The sequence below is a fragment of the Phoxinus phoxinus genome, assembly GCF_949152265.1.
Source record: "Phoxinus phoxinus genome assembly, chromosome: 16".
In the NCBI taxonomy this organism is placed as follows: domain Eukaryota; kingdom Metazoa; phylum Chordata; class Actinopteri; order Cypriniformes; family Leuciscidae; genus Phoxinus; species Phoxinus phoxinus.
Window position 1 is genome coordinate 30,257,424 of NC_136891.1, and position 18,809 is coordinate 30,276,232.

At 39.2% G+C, this 18,809-nt stretch overlaps 1 protein-coding gene across 1 annotated transcript in view; it reads left to right on the forward strand.

Moving 5' to 3' along the window:
- Positions 1-132: 132 nt before the first annotated feature.
- LOC306983757 (nesprin-1-like) overlaps positions 133-18,809 on the forward strand; it is an 82,216-nt gene continuing 63,539 nt past the window's right edge. The window contains exons 1-19 of the mRNA XM_079584422.1: positions 133-174; positions 270-371; positions 500-703; positions 944-1,151; positions 2,841-2,953; positions 3,189-3,394; positions 4,369-4,521; positions 4,641-4,914; positions 5,259-5,431; positions 6,625-6,934; positions 7,040-7,204; positions 9,436-9,795; positions 11,186-11,322; positions 12,442-12,619; positions 14,184-14,366; positions 15,711-15,854; positions 17,042-17,197; positions 18,261-18,425; positions 18,580-18,752. Coding sequence (XP_079440548.1) covers positions 148-174; positions 270-371; positions 500-703; positions 944-1,151; positions 2,841-2,953; positions 3,189-3,394; positions 4,369-4,521; positions 4,641-4,914; positions 5,259-5,431; positions 6,625-6,934; positions 7,040-7,204; positions 9,436-9,795; positions 11,186-11,322; positions 12,442-12,619; positions 14,184-14,366; positions 15,711-15,854; positions 17,042-17,197; positions 18,261-18,425; positions 18,580-18,752 — 3,431 coding nt within the window. The 5' untranslated portion in view covers positions 133-147. The remainder of the gene's footprint in view (positions 175-269; positions 372-499; positions 704-943; positions 1,152-2,840; positions 2,954-3,188; positions 3,395-4,368; positions 4,522-4,640; positions 4,915-5,258; positions 5,432-6,624; positions 6,935-7,039; positions 7,205-9,435; positions 9,796-11,185; positions 11,323-12,441; positions 12,620-14,183; positions 14,367-15,710; positions 15,855-17,041; positions 17,198-18,260; positions 18,426-18,579; positions 18,753-18,809) is intronic.

Here is an 18,809-nt window from a genome sequence, read left to right on the forward strand (position 1 = left end):
AGTATGGATGCAAACATCAGTCGGTACACTCGCTCTCTTGAGCTGTGGAATGGCATTAATAAAATGGCCAATGACATCGAGTGTTGGAGTGCTGTCTCTGTCTGTGAGCTCAGTGAGGGAGCTGCCAGTCTCCTCTCCACTCATGACATGGAGGAGCGCCTCTCTGAGTTCAAGGTGAGATCCATTTAGCCAAGCCAAATCTAACCTTGTAAAGTAAACATAATAAAATACCAAAATATGTAATTCCCTTCATTTCTGTGTTTGCACAGCTGGAGATGGACAATAAGGAGGACGAACTGAAGACCTTGCAAGAGAAGATGACAGAGCTACAGGAACTGATGAAAACCCAGCACACACACACTGAACTTCAGGTGATCATCAGCAGTAGCTGTGACATTTGTTGTGATAAGTGACGTTACATCAAATATGTAAAGAGAATAAAAACACACCGCTAGTCACGGTGACTGGTAAATGTAGAATTTGTTTTTGGCCTCTTGAGGTGATGGCTGCAGATCTGAGAAAGCAGATTTCCCATGCTTCAGAGGTGTACGAACAGACCAGAGGCATGTATAAAGACTTCAACTTGCAGAGGCAGCAGCTTCAAGACCTAATTTCCCAGATTTCAGAGCAGCTGAAGACCTCTGAGGACTCACTATCAGAGTTTTCAACATCCTCTGACCCAGAATATTTTGTTAAAATCAAGGTTAGTGAATTGACTGAATTTGACTTAAATATAACGGTAAGATTCTGCAAAGTAGGCAAAGTAAGAATAAATGTAGTCTAATCATGAGCAATCTGGTACATACTCCACAAGCCAAATATTGTGATGAAATTTCTGGATGGAGATGTATCCAAGCCAGTTCATTTCACATGGGGGTCTTTATTACCATTTAACAGTCAATTCAAAACTAAATACCCTGTATATTCCACCCTGGTCGTTTAGGAGGTTGAGAAGTCACAGAGACAGTTGCAGGTGAGTTTGGACGTTGCAAGTGAGTCTCTCAGGGCACTGTGTAGAGCGTACCCAACTCAGCACCTGACCCTGTTGGGTGATGCTGTCTCCAACCTGGTCAAGAGGAATGAGGAAGTGACACAACGCCGCAACCAGATCCTGGGGTCTCTTCAGGATGCTTTACTGCAGCGCTTCAATGGTGAGTGAATTTAAATTAATTCATTAATAAAAAAATATACATATACTGTCTTTCAAAAGTTGAGTTCAGTGAGATATTTTTGAAAGAAGTCTCTTATGCTCACCAAGGCTGCATCTATTTGATCAAAAGCACAGTAAAACTGTAATAAAAAATAACAGGTTTTTATTTTAATATATTATAAAATGCAATTTATTCCTGTGACGGGAAAGCTGAATTTTCAGCATTATTACTCCAGTATTCAGTGTCGCATGATCCTTCAGAAATCATTCTTATATGCTAATTTGGTGCTTAAGAAACATTTATTTATTATTATTTATTATAAATGTTGAAACGCTTAGTATTTTTGTGAAATTCAGGTTTTGTTAATGAATAGAAATTTCAAAAGAACAGCATTGAAATATAATTTTTTTGGAATAATATAAAAGTAACGTTTGATCAATTTTGAATGTGTCCTTGCTGAATAAAAGTATTAATTTCTTTCTTTAAAGGTACACTGTGTAGTTTAGTATGTCTTTGAGTAATGTCTTTATTCATAAATATGTCCTCAATGGTGTACAATTACCTCTCCCAATGATCCGACTTATCCTCGTACGCGAAGAATTTCTTATCTTTATTTACATGGGACAGGCAACTCCACGGAGGCTTCCATGTCGTTCCGCCATCTTGAAAAACTATAATAGCAGAGAGGGACATAAAGCACTAGGCTACCTCAACACGTTTCCACAACACCTTTTCGTTCAGAGGCAGCGTAAAGTGACTGACACCAGCTGAAGCAAACAAGGAGTGAGTCGTAATGCGTGTCTCTGCCCCGGTACATTTGAAAGGTTGCACTGCACGGTACTTCATAATTCAGGATCATACTTATGCCGAGCCACAGGAGAAATGCCAAAATTGAATTTAAAAGGAAATGTGACCGGCGAATTCAAAAACCGAGGGTAAATATCGGGATAGCTTTACCCAGGTGGAAAGAGCTAATGAAGGAGAAAGACTTTGAAAGGGACTCTGAAGTTGCCTGCTTTCTTCTCGACGTGTAATGTTACGGTCTAAATTACAAGCTTTTTTTTCATTGCTTGGTTGTGTAATTCATTATATAGGCAGCATACCAGTAGAACATGTAACGTATAGTTAAACTCGACGAAGGGCTATTGTTGTCATAGCTTCTTGGTACATAACGGCTACCGTAGTTGCAACACGCATTTGAAAAAGCGAGGCGCTAGAGAGCACTATTCGTTTCAATGCAAAATACAATTTCACCGCTAGATAGGAGTAATTCCTACACAGTGTACCTTTAAAAAAAAAATCATTATTGCCCCCTAACTTTTGAACAGAAGTGTAGGTGTCAGATATGAGAAAAACTAATACCGGTACTATAGATGGAATTTTAAAGCCACTTACCATTCAAGTGCTTCATGAATAGTTGGTAATAGATATTTTATTTATTTATGTTTGTTTGAAATGATTCTGCACGGCACTCCCTAAAAGCGTGACTGCCACACACCTGTGCCTCAGATGCTACCTCTCCCAGTGACATTATGACAGATCCCAGTGGAATTGGTTGAGGCTGGTTACTAAGACAACAGAGAGCTGTTCCATACACTCCTACACGGTCCATCTGGCCGCATGCAGCAACAGCTCACGTACATTTCTTCTTATGGACTGTCATTCTCTCTCTGTCTTTCCTTCTACTAGAGAAAGCACATGCTTTTCACTGTTGGCTCTCTGAGTTGAGGGTTGGAATTGAGGACTGCTTTGAGGAAACAGGAGATGCCGTCGCCATTTCATCCAAGCAACAAAAACTGAAGGTAGCGTCATGCTACAAATGACTCAGCCATGTAATGAAACATTGCACCAGAGCAAAGCAATAAGGCTCTTACTAATCACTAGTAAAACAATAAAGAAGCATTTCAGACCTCAATCTAATAGGGGATTATTCTGGATTTGAAATTTTGGATTAAGAGCCATTAATTTATCATTATTATTAACAGTGGCTCATTGTGTCCCTCGTGTAATACGATTCATTTATCCCCTCATTATTAGACTGCAGTAGAGGAAGTCATGGATGGTGAGGAGCGCTTGGCCCAGGTTTGTGAGGATGGAAAGAGACTCCTGTTGCATCTCACTAAAGGTGGGACTGGAGGCATACAGGAGCAACTGGACTCTTGTCAGTATGCTTTGGATGCATTTGTTATGGAATGCAGACAGCGCATGCGGTCCCTGGAAGAAAGTGCCACCCTATTAACCGGGTAAGTAGTGCTTTCGAGTCTACAATCTAAGCTCAGGCACTAATAAAACTTTATTTTTAATGACTTGATCATTTACAAAATGGCAAGACAATGGAAAAAAACAGACTGTCCAACAGGATGGAGCCTTAGAGGATGGACAAAAAAGGCGCGGTCACATGTACTGTTGCTCAGCGAAATTTCAATGGGAATTGTCACAATGAAGTATTTCCGGTTTCCCTGTGTGAATTGTGTTGGGTTTAAGTTTGGTGAACTTTAATACACACATTTGCAGCACTTATCAATGGCGGCAAGCCTCTTCTTTCGACAATGACCACTGTGTGGGCGGAGACTTGTAAATTGGCAACAATGTAGAACTGATGAAGATCCACATTACATATGCAGTTTTGTATAACGCTACTTCAATATTATCCAATTATGATCGGAAAGCAGTTATTTAGTTTATTTTATCATCATTATTCATGTATCATTATTGTATTGTCACATCCAATCCCACAAATTTCACAAAGCAATGAAACACCTGCAATATTTATTAATAAATAATCAATCAGATGTTAGGAGTGTGTACCACCTGTGCAAATGGTAAGAAATTGTAACATCTGCTCAAATCAGAGTAGTGAAATAATTATAAATTCCCCCATGTTCACTTAATTATGATATTGTATTGAGAACTAACAAATATGATTTCCGTCTTTTAAATCTATTTTGGTCTATATTATCAATGTTTTGACTCCAAGATCCACCTTTGTCCAAAACGATATTCAAAGGCCCTCCTATCTAAGTTGAAATGTACCTCTGGTACTTCTGTTGTAATGAACTCAATAACATGATGTCAGTTTAATGTTGTACATCTTTAGTTTTAGTGTGCTTTTTAATTAAGATTGTTACCTATTTACCATCCATGTACTGTACTGTGAATGGAAATTCAATCCTGTGTCAGATTTGAAGGCAGATTCAGTGAATTTGATCTTGTTAAGGTATGAAACGCGTGTGGTGGAGCTGAGCGACTGGCTGCAACAGCTGGAGGTGAGACTGAAGACAGATGTTCCTCTGTGGGGTGAGAGTCAGGGCGACCGCTCAGAAGAGCTGAGAAGAGTGGAGGAGATCCACAGAGAGCTGCTGATGAGGAGGTACATATGGACAGTCTGTCTCCGTGTTTGTGAGGTAGCATGCGTAACAGCCTGTGAGGAGGATGTTCACAATGTAAGTCGTGATTAAATGTAAGCTAGCTGTATGTTTTCTGTCACAGGGCATCTCTTGAACGTCTGTGTCAGTCCTCTCTCACTGTAACAGAGAGAGGATCTAGATCAGGGCGTCGTGCGGCAGCAGAGTTGCTCTCAAACAACGAGGCTTTGCTGCAAGGGGCCAGAAGTCGACTCCGCAGACTACAGGAGTACCAGGCGTTCGAGGAGGCGCTGAAGGCGGTGGAAATCTGGCTGGAGGATGTCGAGGGAAAGTTAGAGAAACTAGAGAACACGGAGGGGAGTAAAAAGGAGGTGGAAGAGAAACTTGAGCAAGCACAGGTACATGCAGAAAAATCATAGAGAACAACAACTGGGAAAATCTGTACATTTCGTGATTTAGAACAGCGATCTTTGAAGAAGAGACAAACAGAGATTAATGTGCTGTTTTTTCAATCTAATTATTTATTATTTAATCATTTATTATAATTTTGTATTTTATTGTAATGTATTGTCAAATTACAAACTGTATTTTTCTGCCACTCCTAAGCCTATTTTCACCCTCTCATCTATGTAACATTCAACGGACATTTCCCTAATACTGTTTAGGGGAAAATCATATTTTTAGAAGGGCTATTCTGTATCTGTGCAGTAGCTGTAACTTGTGTTTGTTTCCTCTTATCCAGGATATCCTGCTCATGAAGGGAGAGGGCGAGGTAAAGCTCAACATGGCAGCCGGGAAAGCAGAGCTGGTCATCAAGAGCAGTGGAGAAGTGGAACGAGGAGTGATTTGCTCTAAGCATCAGGAAGCTGAGGACGCATGGGCGGCACTGCTCTTGAGAGCAATGAGCTGCCACAGGTGACCTGGCTATAAAAGCTTAACTTATACAGTAAATGACTATCATTCCAGAGGTTTTGGCCAATTGGCTTTGAATGAAAATGAACTACGACAATGGACACATCAATAGGATTATAATTACCGGGACCATTAAAATATTTTGGGTCAAGAGAGATAAGAGTGGGAGCATAGTGGGTTTTTTTTTAATTGGCAAGTGTGCTTGACTGCAGGTGGCAGCCTCCTGGGCTTTTATTCAATTAAACTCATCATCACTATGGCAACCAAGTTATTATCCGGCTCTATCACTTTCAATCTATCTATCTATCTATCTATCTATCTATCTATCTATCTATCTATCTATCTATCTATCTATCTATCTATCTATCTGTCTATCTGTCTATCTGTCTGTCTGTCTGTCTGTATACTCACCTACTCAATGTCTGTCTGTATGTATGTATGTATGTATGTATGTCTATATACTCACCTACTCTGTCTATACCCTCAACTACTCTGTCTATCTGTCTATATACTCACCTACTCTGTCTGTCTATATACTCACCTACTCTGTCTGTCTGTCTATATACTCACCTACTCTGTCTGTCTGTCTATATACTCACCTACTCTGTCTGTCTGTCTATATACTCACCTACTCTGTCTGTCTATATACTCACCTACTCTGTCTGTCTATAACTCACCTACTCTGTCTATCTGTCTATATACTCACCTTACTCTGTCTGTCTATATACTCACCTACTCTGTCTATCTGTCTATATACTCACCTTACTCTGTCTGTCTATATACTCACCTACTCTGTCTATCTGTCTATATACTCACCTTACTCTGTCTATATCTATCTATCTATCTATCTATCTATCTATCTATCTATCTATCTATCTATCTATCTATCTATCTATCTATCTATCTATCTATCTATCTATCTATCTATCTATCTGTCTGTCTGTCTGTCTGTCTGTCTGTCTGTCTGTCTGTCTATCTATCTATCTGTCTGTCTGTCTGTCTGTCTGTCTATATACTCACCTACTCTGTCTATATCTATCTATCTTTCTGTCTGTCTGTATGTATGTCTGCTCTATATCTCTTAGTTTATATACTCATCTGCTCTATATCTATCCGTCTATATACTGTTGTTTACAAAAAAGTTAAATCTAGAAATCTAAATTATAACTGCCTCTTATTTGTGCTTTGTGTTTTAGCCGATTAGAGTGGACCGTTAATCAGTGGGATTTGTTTGTGGAGTCTCGTGCACAGCTGCAGAGGTGGCTGGAGGGAGTAGGGCTGGAGGTTAAGGGTCCTCTTGAGCCCCAGCTTGGACTCAGGGAGAAACGAAAGCAACTGGAGAGACTGCGCTTGCTGTCATCAGATGTGGAGGACCATCAGGGAGCTCTGTGCTATCTGGAGGAGAGTGCAGCCGAACTTTACAAACGCACGGGTGACCCCGTCTTTGAGGAGGAAGAAATGGTTCTCCTTAGGGCACATTTTGAGGATGTCAAAGCTGCAGCAGAGGTGAAGTATTGTCAGTGTGTAGTCTAGTGGATAGTTGTAGTGTAATAGTGTCATGAGAGTGTTCAAATTAAAATTTAAATGCTATTTATATTTTTTCTTATTTAGGAGAGAGTCAGACTGTCAGAGGACGTTGTAATCGAGCATAAGAAGTACATGGAAACAATCAGGGAGCTCACAGATTGGCTAATGGTGGTAGGGGAGGAACTTCAGCAATGCTCTGACCCTTCTGGTGACTCTTACACCTTAAGTCGGAAGTTGACCGAAGTCCGGGTAAGAAAATTAAAATATTGCCTTATTAAAGAATTACTAAGTTAGTGAGACTTTTTTTTAACCTTTATCTTTATAACAGAAAAATGTAGTATAGCATTATGATACTACAGAACGTTGTTTTTTGTTTTGTTTTTTTGTATCAATTGCTCATTTTCAATTACATTATGTTTAATAAAGACCTTTTATTTTATTTTATTCAGTTTCATAATTCATTAAAGCTTTTACACATTAATTAGATGTACCATTTCCTGTAATCAAGCTGGTTTTCTCTCTAAGGGTTTCTTGACAGCCTCTGTGGAAAATGATAGAGAGAACCTGCATTTTTTCTTTCTCATTTACAAATATCATCTTTCATTGTAAATGGTGTGAAATGAAAAAAAACAAATCCATTCTTTAAAGCAGATGAGATGGTGTGAGATTGCACGTCAAATTGAGACACTGATGATATGAATGCATAATTGCATTTCATCTGCACATATGATTATGAAAGTGTGGGTGTATAAATAGATAGATAAGTGTTTTTATTAACCCCATGAGGGATATTATACTGCAACCGCTGCCAGTCAACATAGCGGGGCACAGAATACAACAGCAGTATACACGTACACAATTTACAATTTAAATTTAAATCAATATTTCAATTGCAATTTAATTTAAATTTAAATCAGTTAGCAGAAACTTTTATCTAAAATGACTTTCAGATGAAGAGGAATACAACAACAAAAAGTGTCACAATACAGAAAAGCCCAAAATAGATAAATTATTATTTTAAAAAAGTTTAAGAGTTTTTATTTTCTAAAAAAAAAAAGAAAGAAAAAAAAAGTGAGTTATCATAAATGTGCACAAAATAGTCTTTAGATGTTTCTTGACAGAAACAAAGCCTTCGGCTTGCTTTGCATGGTACAAAGGAATACAGAATATTAAAAATATACAGAAAGGTAATGCGCAATAAACAAAATACCTGAGTGTATTCAAATATTTAAATTTGTTAAACTCTGTGTGTGTGTAGTTGAAACATTTATGTGAGTGGGGAAAGAGAAGCATGTACATTTCTTTCCAAGGTCAGTGTTTCTGTACTACATGCTCTCACAGGACTACAAATCAATGGATGCAGGTGCTTAGATTTGACCATTTTTATGGATCTGCAATATTTCTGTGCTGATTAGCTCATTATACCGTCTGCTTATCTCCATAACACTTTGTCTTTGTGTTCGATGAGAAAGAAAATCTTCATAACATGGGGTTTGTGTTTGATGAGAAAGAAAATGAGAGAAAAGTACCAGAGGCACCGAGAGAGCAATAAGAGGCGTTAAGAAAGGGGGAGAATGGGTGAAAATTGGTGGGAAATTTCTATGCTGTTTGCACATTTCTCCCTGGATAATCAATTCCAGTCGGAGAGAATGAGTGAGTGGTAGATGGGCTAAAGGATAATAAGACTACACAGCAGCACTTTAAATAAATTATATTCAAATACATTATTCCATCCATTTACTTTTGAAGCTGTAGTTTATTTGTCAGGGATCATACCTTTTTTAATCGCATTAAAATCTGTTCACTAAACATAATTGTTTTTTTTAGAACAAGCATAACTTTGCATGAAAAGCTCTTATACGTACCTGAAATAAATATATCTTCACTTTCCAGTTTTTTTATTAATCTATCATAATATTTTTGTGTGGCTGATAACTAAAAAAAAAAAAAAAATTATTATATGATACTTAATTCTTTATATTTTTTAATGACTTGCTTAATTAATATTACACTTCTTTCTTTTTTTTTGCAACTGCAATTTTCTCATTTTATTTTATTTCCTTTTATTTACTAACATTTAGGTTTATTTATTAAGAACACTTTATTTATTAATAAAGCATTTAACTGCACAATTACAATTGATTTTACATTAGATAATTGTCATTGTGGAATGAATTAATGAATTTCTAATTGCATGTAGGAAAATTAGACTAAAAAAGTAAATAAATGGATAATATGTGTGAAAATGATGAAAATTTAGAATAAAAAGGAGGGAGGTGAGGGGAGCGTTCTTCCTCTGAAGCGCGAGGAACTGATCCGATGTGAGTTTTTTTCAGTCAGTCAGTTTCACCGTCGTGAGAATCACAAGCGGCGGCAGTACTTGGATAACAAGCAGCCTCTGATGCCGCAGTTTCCGTAGCAACTTTACCCTCCCTCTCTCCTTCTCACTCTCTCCCTCTCTCCCTCCCTCCCTCCTTCAGGAGCTGCTGGAGCGCGGCGCGTGCGAGGGGCGCGAGCGGCTGCGGCGCGTGCGGCTGAGCGCGGAGAGAGCCGGAAGGCACACAGCGGCGGCGGGCTGCGAGCTGATGGATGGAGAGGTGGCGGCACTGGCTCGAGCGCTGCACCAGTGGGAGGGAGCTTCGCTACGAGCTCGCGACGCTCTCGAGACGGCCGTAGCCGCGGCGACAGGGGCCGAGCGGGAGCAGACACGGCTGACAGCGCAGTTGGAGGGAGAAATGGAGAAGCTGGAGGGCCAGCTGAAGGAGTGGAGCGAGGGACTGATCAGCGCCGAGCGGAGGAATAGCGGAGCTGCGGCGGTGGAAGGATGGACGGTCGCCAAGGTAATTGAGTAGAGGAGAGAGATGAAGAGGGAAGGGGGAGTGTAAGGTAAATGCTACTTAATTACACTGTACATGTAAGCTCTCACACAGACACGTACTGTTTGGAAAGTCAACACAGTTTGGTGAAGAATTTTATCGTTCTTAAAGCAACAAACTCGTTTACAAGGTTCAATAGAGAAATGATATGTATGCAGTCTAGAGCAGGGGTTTGTAATTTTTTAGATGTCAAGGACCACCTGGATATATTGTGTTAGGGACCCCCCTCCTAAAATTTTAAAGGCATATATATAGTTTCTTGTATTTTATTCTATTTATTATAGTAAATTACTGTTAGATACATTATTTATTTATTTTATTTATTTACTCATTTATAGGTTTGATTAAATATACTTATTTTAATCTCATTTTTGTATTATTATGTATTCATTTGTACACTTTTTTCTCTCTAAACTTTTCCATGACCCCTAGAACTCCCCTGCGGACCCCAGTTTGAAAACTCCTGTTGTAGAGCATCTCTCTTTTTCCTTCCATTTCTTGTTTGTCTTGTTTTCTCTGTCTGGCTCTTTCTCATAAACAGTGGGTCGTAATATGTTTTCCTGCTGCTGAGGTTGTTTATACTTTCATCTACCGCTTGCTGCTCAGATAATTGAAAAGGGATTGCAGATTTTCCCTCCTTTATTTCTTCCTTTTTTCCTCAAGTCCCTCAATATTTCCTTCTTTCTATTTTACTTTCTCTCATCTGGTGTTTCCGTTGTCCAGACTTGTTTGTGTTACACGCTCGTTTGCACGGCTCCAGCTCCTCAACATCTGACAGCTGACTCCCACCGGGAGTGGGAAAGGGAGAGGGAGAGGGAGAGAGGAGAGGAGGCAGGGAGAATGTGAAAGGGAGGGAAAGAGTGGGAAAGCAAACGAGAGAACATGTCAAAGGCGGGGAGGAGTGAACGAGAGCCGCCGAAGAGTGTGAAAGAGAGGGAGAACCACGGCCTGTGAAGTGGAAGACAGGGAGGAGTGAGAGAAGGAAGAGGAGGAGAGAGATTACAGGAGGAAGTGTTCTATAGGGGGAAGTCAGGGAAGCATTTCCCTCTTGTTTTTAAAGAGAGGGTCAGGGGGAGGGTGGAAGCACAGGGAAAGAGGCGGCACTTCGGCTCTGTACAATCTCAGGCATGTTCGGAGAAGTGGGAAGGCTTCCTGGACTCGCTGAAGAACAGAAATGCTTTTGTAAGAAGCCTTGTCTTGGAGTTGAATAGAGCTGTGTTAATGCTCAAATGTGTGTGCGCGCGCAACTGTGCGTGAAGAAGCATCAAGCCGATAAATGAGATTTTAGGTGTCAAGGGTGGCCTGTGCATTGACACTCACCCCTACTGTGTGTGTGTGTGTGTGTGTCCATCAGGGTGTTCTGGAGGGGCTTCAGACAGCTGAAGTTATGGAGGAGAAGCTGAAGGCGCAGCTCAATGAGCTGTGTGTGTTTTCCAGTGATCTGGGTCCACAGACGGACAGAGTCAGCGCTCTCATCAAGCTACACAACAGGTGAGTGATGTAGGACACATGCATGAAGTTAAATGGTCACCGCCTGGTTTTGTTTAGCAGCTCATTCCCTGAAAGTTTGTTTAGCCGTTGTAGACAAGTAGAAAGTGGATGTTTCTTACAGAGGTTCCCGTAAATATATAAGAAAATTATTTAAAATAATGTACACATAATATAATAATTTATACAAATGTATTTGTTTGTTTGTTTATATTTAATTATTGTTTAACATTTATTTAATTTATTAATTTAAGAAAAAAGTTCAATAATTTTTTTTATAAATGAGTACAGCAATTAATAAATATAATAAATTAATAATAATAAAAAATGAAGCTCTAAATTTACTGTCATCTAATGCTTTTATTTATTTATTGACCTTGAAGATTTTGTACATAGTAAAACCGGTGCGTTTAACAGCAAAAAAACATGTTTAAAATATTTTTTTAAGTACATTTCTTTTATAATTTATAAAAAAAAATAACATTGAAAACAAATACAAGAACAGTAATAGATAACTTACTAATAAATACAATAAAAAAAGTATGTTTCTTTGAAAATGTAAAGACATTCATTCGATCAGCTTTATAAATGATAAAGAAATGATAAAGAAAGAAAGCAATAGTTAATTGTTTTGTAGGTTTGTACTTTCACACGTTGTATTTAATTGATGGAATACATGAACACATAAATTCAGTGCACTGAGCTGAATGAAGGGTTGTGATATATTGCACCTCATAGCGCTGCATCTAAAGTGAGCGTTTCAGCTGAGAGCACCTGTCATGACAGCAGGCTTTGCCTCGTTAGCATGCTTTTCAGGTATAGCAGCGAAAAAACATGCTTATCTTCTCTCCACTGTCCACTTTATCCTCGTCTGCATTCGTGTGTGTAAGTGTGTACCTGTGGGCTGTGCAGATATGCCACTGTATTCTTGTGTGTGCTGGTTCTGCTGCGTTTTCACTTTCTGATTCCCAAACTCTCCCTCTGAGAGAGCCTGTCATTGAAACAGATGTCTGCTCACCTTGCGCTATCACCCCCCCCCATGCTCACACATTTTAACCCCCATCCCCTTTTTTTTTTTACCCTCTCCTTTTCTAATACCTCCGTGTGCATCTTTCTCTCTAGTCTGAGCCTGCGAGCCTCCCGGGAATGTCAGAATAAGGAGAAACTTTTGGAACAACGCTTCCGTTCTTCTCTGCATGACTTCCGGCAGTGGATGGTCAATGCCAACATCTCCACCGCAAAATGCTTTGACTCCCCTCATAGCATCCAGGACGCCTCCGTCGCCCTCCAGCAGATCCAGGTGAGTGGAATGGTTGTGGACAGTACTCTCTGTCCAGGAGTGTACTCCAAAATTCAGGATTCTTGGAACATAGCCATAGCCAGGCCACAGCAGGTTGTCCCTGTCATGTAAGAGTAGCCAGGATTTGATAAAGTGATAGCCCATTCTCATGTCCCATGGGCCAGTTTATGGCCACCATTTAGCCAAGGATGTGCCAGACTGGGCTATTTATGACTTCAATTAGCACAGTAGAAAACCTGTGAGAGCACAGGGAAAATGCACAGTAATGATGTATAGCTGTGTTGAAAGAGACATAGCTTGATGTGGATGAAAATGTGCCGATATTTTTGCAAAATTTGAAAATCACTCATACATTTTTTTTTTTTATATATATCTCAAATTTCCTGCCCCTCGTGTGTTCAAATATTTTGGCTTTCTATTTCTGTCTTTCAAATAATAGTGTAATTACCAGTGGTTCTCAAAGGCCCAGTTCTGACCCAAAAATGTGCCTGAGTAAAAAATAATGCAAATAATAAAATGCAATTAACCATATAACTATGCATATAGTAGTTACGTTATCAAATATCCAGGTTATCAGCCTTCAAAAGGGATAATCCACCAAAAATGAAAATCTTGTCATAATATTTACTCACCCTCATGTTGTTCCAAACCTTAGTTTTTTCCTTCTGTTGAACATAAAAGAGTTTATTGTAAAGAATGTGGTTAATCAATCAGAACTTGTATATTGAATGTTTATTGTATCTTTTGTTATGGACATCAAAGACTTCTCATTCCATTGTGCATCAAATTAATATTTCACAGCTAGTCATATTAGGCAGATGCAAACATGGACAGGTTACATGACAGACTCGATTACTTTAAATACGTTCACATGCAAATGATTGCGTTCACTTGCACTTAAACATGATTTGTGTTGACCACTGTGTGGTTTGTGCAGGACATTTTTATCTAGTGAGAGCATGAAACCATTCAAATTCAATTTTGTACGCTAATTTTGGCATTGTATTGGGTCACCGCTTGATGTCCAATAAAAAAATCTGGGTCTTGAAGCGAAACCAGTTCAGGCTCTGTTTAACATTTGTCACATACATAAATTCATTCCACAGAATACTGCAGATTTTTCCCCACAATCAGCAGAGAACAAGGCAAAGCTCAGCACAGATTCTGTGTAGGACTAGATATAGCTTGTCTACAATAAAAAGGAGGAGATAAGAAGAAAGAAGTGGAACGGGGTTACTGAAAATAAAAAGATGGAAACAACGCTGCTCATTTTTTATTTACCATCAAATATATTTCAAATGTGGAACAATGTTTCCGCATGGCTTACTGCCCTGAACCACCAACACAGAGGCAGACATGCTTTGGGTCATACATAATTGCATCTGTACCGTTTGAGTGGAGAAAGACGGCAAAAAGAGGGGCCGTGCACGCCTCACAGATGGTGGGAGATCCCTGCTGGGTGCCTGTCAATGTCTGGACGTGACTCATTGCACTTGCTGCCCTCTGCTCTGTGATAGTCCACTTGTGTCTGTGCGGCTGACGTCTTGCTCATTCTGCACCACAGGAGTTCATGAGTGACAAGGACCAGGGCCAGGCCAGACTTAGTGCTGTCCTGACGTATGCGGAGCAGCTTAGTAGCGTAATGGCTGCCGACAGAGTGGAGGCCATCAGGACCAAAGCAAACGTAGCCAAAGATGACTGGAAGAGCCTGGTGGACAGCTTAAAGCGAAGAGAGATGGCCTTGCAGGTAGAGATGAGTGCATATTACTATTTTATTTTATGTATTTAAAAATGATTGTAATATTCTATTCACTTTACATAAAAAAATACTACATCACTAGTGTTTAACACTGTATCCAAGCTTTTTTTAAATAAAAACATATTTGCACATTACTATTTTCGTTATTTATTTATTGTTTTATATATATATTAGGGTTATTAACGGCGTTAACGCAAACCCATATTAACGGCGTCAAAAAATTTGCAAACTTTGGAGTTTTTTTTCACATGCTTTTGCAACAACTAGTAACGTTATTAAAACTACAACACCACACCGGATCTAGCTAGACCAGAAACAAAACAACAGGCACGCCACACACACTTGTTTGGGGTTGCGAACCGGCCAAAGAGTGGACGAGAAGCGTAGCGCCGAGCCGCGTCTAGGACAACTTGTATCGCACATCAGACGCGCACTCTCAGTTTATGGCCAGCAATAAAAACGCTGAATGGCGCCGCCGGTGTGTGTACACTCATAGAGAATAATGTGTTCGAATTTTAAATACGAGGCGCTGCGCTTCTCATCCGGTGTGCGACCCCCTTTAACATTACATTTTAAATGGATGAATGATGAGTGCGAGACGCCGAAATGGATGCCAATAAGATTCTGAATGGAAACTTTACTTTTAAAAAGTTGCCAAATGGTTCAATTGACAAGACCAAAGTGATTTGTGTGTTGTGTCGTTGTATCTCATCGCAGTACGTCCAGTCTGAAATACCACTTGATGGTCAAGCACACACACTGATGCGTTTCTACGCCCACTCGTCATCAGTAACATTACCTCGTCAGTATTTCTTTCACCCTTTTATTGATGGACAGTGTCACATTGTGGGAGAGATTATTTGCTCCAAGTGAGAATGTTAGTGTGAAATTGAACACAGTATATGCCAATGTTGTTTTCAATAAAAAAAACATTTGCACAAAGCAAGCCGATCCACTTTTCCATGTTGATAAGAGCATTAAAATGAGAAAAAATTATTGAACAAAAAGAAATCAAGAGACATTTAGAATAGATGAAAATGTGCGATTAATCGCGAGTTAACTATGACATTAATGCGATTAATCACGATTAAATATTTGAATCGTTTGACAGCCCTAATATATATATTATCCTGTTTACATAGTGTTTAACACTGTATCCATCCATGTGTGCAAGCTTTTTTAATAAAAATATCTTTGCATATTACTGTTTTATTTTATTTTACCCTTTTCACTGTACATCAAAAATACTACATAGCTAGTGTTTCACACGGTATTCTAACAGGTGTGAGACTGTCTACACATTTTTTTTAAATAAGTAATATGTGCTCTCAGGTCTTGCAGTCTCAGATGCAGGACTTTGAGGCAAGTGTGGAGCCTCTGCAAGACTGGCTGAACAGGACAGAGATCAGTGTACAGGAGAGCAGCGCTCGCCTCCATGACCTACCTGCCAAGAGACTAGAGCTCTCCAAACTTCAGGTATACCCAGTTAGTCTCATTGAATTCAAGATTATTCATTAAAGCTTTGCTCTACTCGAGTGACTTCAATCACTACTATTGAGATTCCAGTCCTCACTTACTGTACCTTGGAAATCCGTGTAATGTAATTCATTGACAGGAGAACATTTGATTTATAATCAATAGATTATGCATTAAACATTTGGACAGGTATAAAAAATTAATTTTTCTTCTTTTCATGTCTTTTTAACACTACTAGCTACTTGAACATGTAATTAAATGATCAGATGAAATCAGCTAACTGTGTCAGTGTATTTTGCAGTACTTAAGCTCAATTAAATGAGTAAAACAGAAGTAGGATCTGCTGGAGATAATGAAATAAACCCTGTCAGTCAACGATGGTTCTGCTGAGTCGAGCTTTTAGCCACTTTTGAGGATTAGGCTGACATGCAATTAATTTTTCGCTTTACAAATGCACTCAAAGAACAAAACCTCAATATACAACCTCATAATAATATGAACGTAGAATAGAGGTTGAAAAGATAAACATTTCAATTTTTTTGCCTTATCACGAGATCTTTCATCTCTATTTTTGTATTGCTTTGTCGCCTGCTGGGTGCTTTTGTCTGCTCTGTTGGCAATTACATTTCCAACAGTGTATCTGTACAGTGTGTCGAGGTTTCACTCTGAGTGATTATCCATCCCCTCCCATCTCCCCTTCCCCTGCTTTTACCCACTTTCCCTCTTAATCCCTTTATCCCCAGAGTGCACCCAACATGATAGACTCTATTATCATGAACTGTGTCTGCCTAACTGACAATTTCACAGTCTGGTTTTTTTTCTCCATCTAAAGAAAAGAAGCAAGAAATTAGCTTGTGGTGGTCTTTTGTGCCCTGGTGTATTAAGTGTGTTTAGTAAAAGTTGTTCTGGTGTTTGGAGAATGTGACCTGTCCATTACATTTACATTTTATCCAAAGCGACTTACATTGCATTTCAAGGTACACATTTACATTCTTATCAGTTCTTGCTTTCTCTGGGAATCGAACCCATGACCTTGGCGTTGCAAGCGCCAACGCTCTACTATCCATCTCATTGGATGTGTCCAAAAGCTCATGTTTGTTTTTAGTGTGGTCTTTCATTGCATGACCATTCATCTTTATTCTCCTGTAACCCCTGCTTGCCTTTTGACCCCTGACTGAACCCCTCAGACGTTGCTGGAGGAGATGAGCTCCAGAGAGTCTGAACTGGCAGGGCTGAGAGGGCGAGCACATGGGCTCTGGGACGGTCAGGGTGCTGGGAAGAGCTTTGTGCATCGCGTCTGCCAGCTAGCTGCATGCTACTTGGCCCTGAGCAACCTGATTAAGGTAACCTCCTCTACCTGTCTGTTTACCTCATCAGTCTTGTGCTTTCTTGTCCATTATTACCACTGATTGTGATTGATAATGAGCTCAATGGCAATGGCCTGTTTGGTTATATTAGTAGATTTACTATATGCTTTAAAGGTTCTATTGTTTATTTAACTCCTAGTTACAAGTCAAGCCAAGTCACGCGTCATTCAATTGTTTCAAAGTAGCTTTACAGTAATTAACAGGAAAGTAATAATTAATTATGAAAAAAGCTCTGCTCTAAAAAGTGTCATTATTCAGCTTAAGTCAGTTCAGTGTTGATTCAGTTAAAAGTGTAAAGTTCATCAATTATGAAATAAGTTCAATCTAGCTATATAGCAACTCTGGAGAAAAAAGTGATGTCTTCATCCAGCTCAGTTCTCTTCAGTGCAGTCAAATCAATAATATTACTGTCCCTAACTAAGCAAGCCAAACTCCCATCAGGTGACCGAATGGAGAAAAAGAAAAAAAAACTTGTTCATTTCTATTGATGTGCTTTGAATTTTGGAGAGGGAGTCGTTTGTTGCATTTGCGCATTTCTGTTCTCAGTAATTTGAATTCAATTAAGTTTTGTCTCCTTTCCCTGAGTTTTGTTTGATTGCTTACTTTATAAAAAAGCATGTTGTATACTGATTTATACAACGAGGGATGCGTTGATATTAAAATTCGGATCAATACTGATAATCATTTTCATATTATGTCCAATATTCAAATGATATACTATTTTATCTAAATATATTAAAAAATAAAACTACAATCAATCTTTTTGAATGCTTCAAGTGAATTTAGGCATCACAATATTATAATCTACAGTATGAAAATGCTATATACTTTTTTAGATTTGCTAAATATTACATTTAACAGTGTTAACAATGTAGAAACAGAAAAAAATTAGCTGCACAATTAAACATCCAGCTAAGTAATCTCTAATATCGGCTGATAACCAATATTGCATCAATGTATTGTGCATTTCTAAATGTACTTATCACCTCATTTGTCCAGTCTATCACTAGTCTTGGTTTCTCTCGCCCGCCTCCTGCAGGAGAAGGTGTCAAGGGTAGAACGAGTGGTGGGGGAGCATCAGCTATTTTCACAGGGCCTTCAGGAACTTCAGAACTGGGTTTCTGAGTCCCAACAGGTCCTCAAGACCTGCAGATGCCCCACATCTGACAAGAATGTGCTTATATCCAGAATGGGCCAGCTCGAGGTACATTGTCGTTTATTATACATATATCATAGTACAGGTTTGCAGATGTTGCTAATTCTAACGATCACCTTCTAAGGAATTATGGCTCATAAATTAGTTTGGATGTTTCATTTGTACATGTTTGGTGGGTAACAGTATTTCTGATTGATTACAGGCTTTACTGACAGCTTGTCAGGGAAGAGAAATCCAACTGAAGATGCTCATCACCAGAGGGGAATCTGTCCAGAGGAACACATCAGCTGAGGGAGTACCAGTGGTTCGCAAGCAAATTCAGGACCTCAAAGACTCCTGGGAATCACTCTTATCAACATCCATACAGTGCAAAAGGTCCGAGAGCTTTCTCTCCATCAGTGTTTGTATATTTATCCTCTGTTATACCTCAAG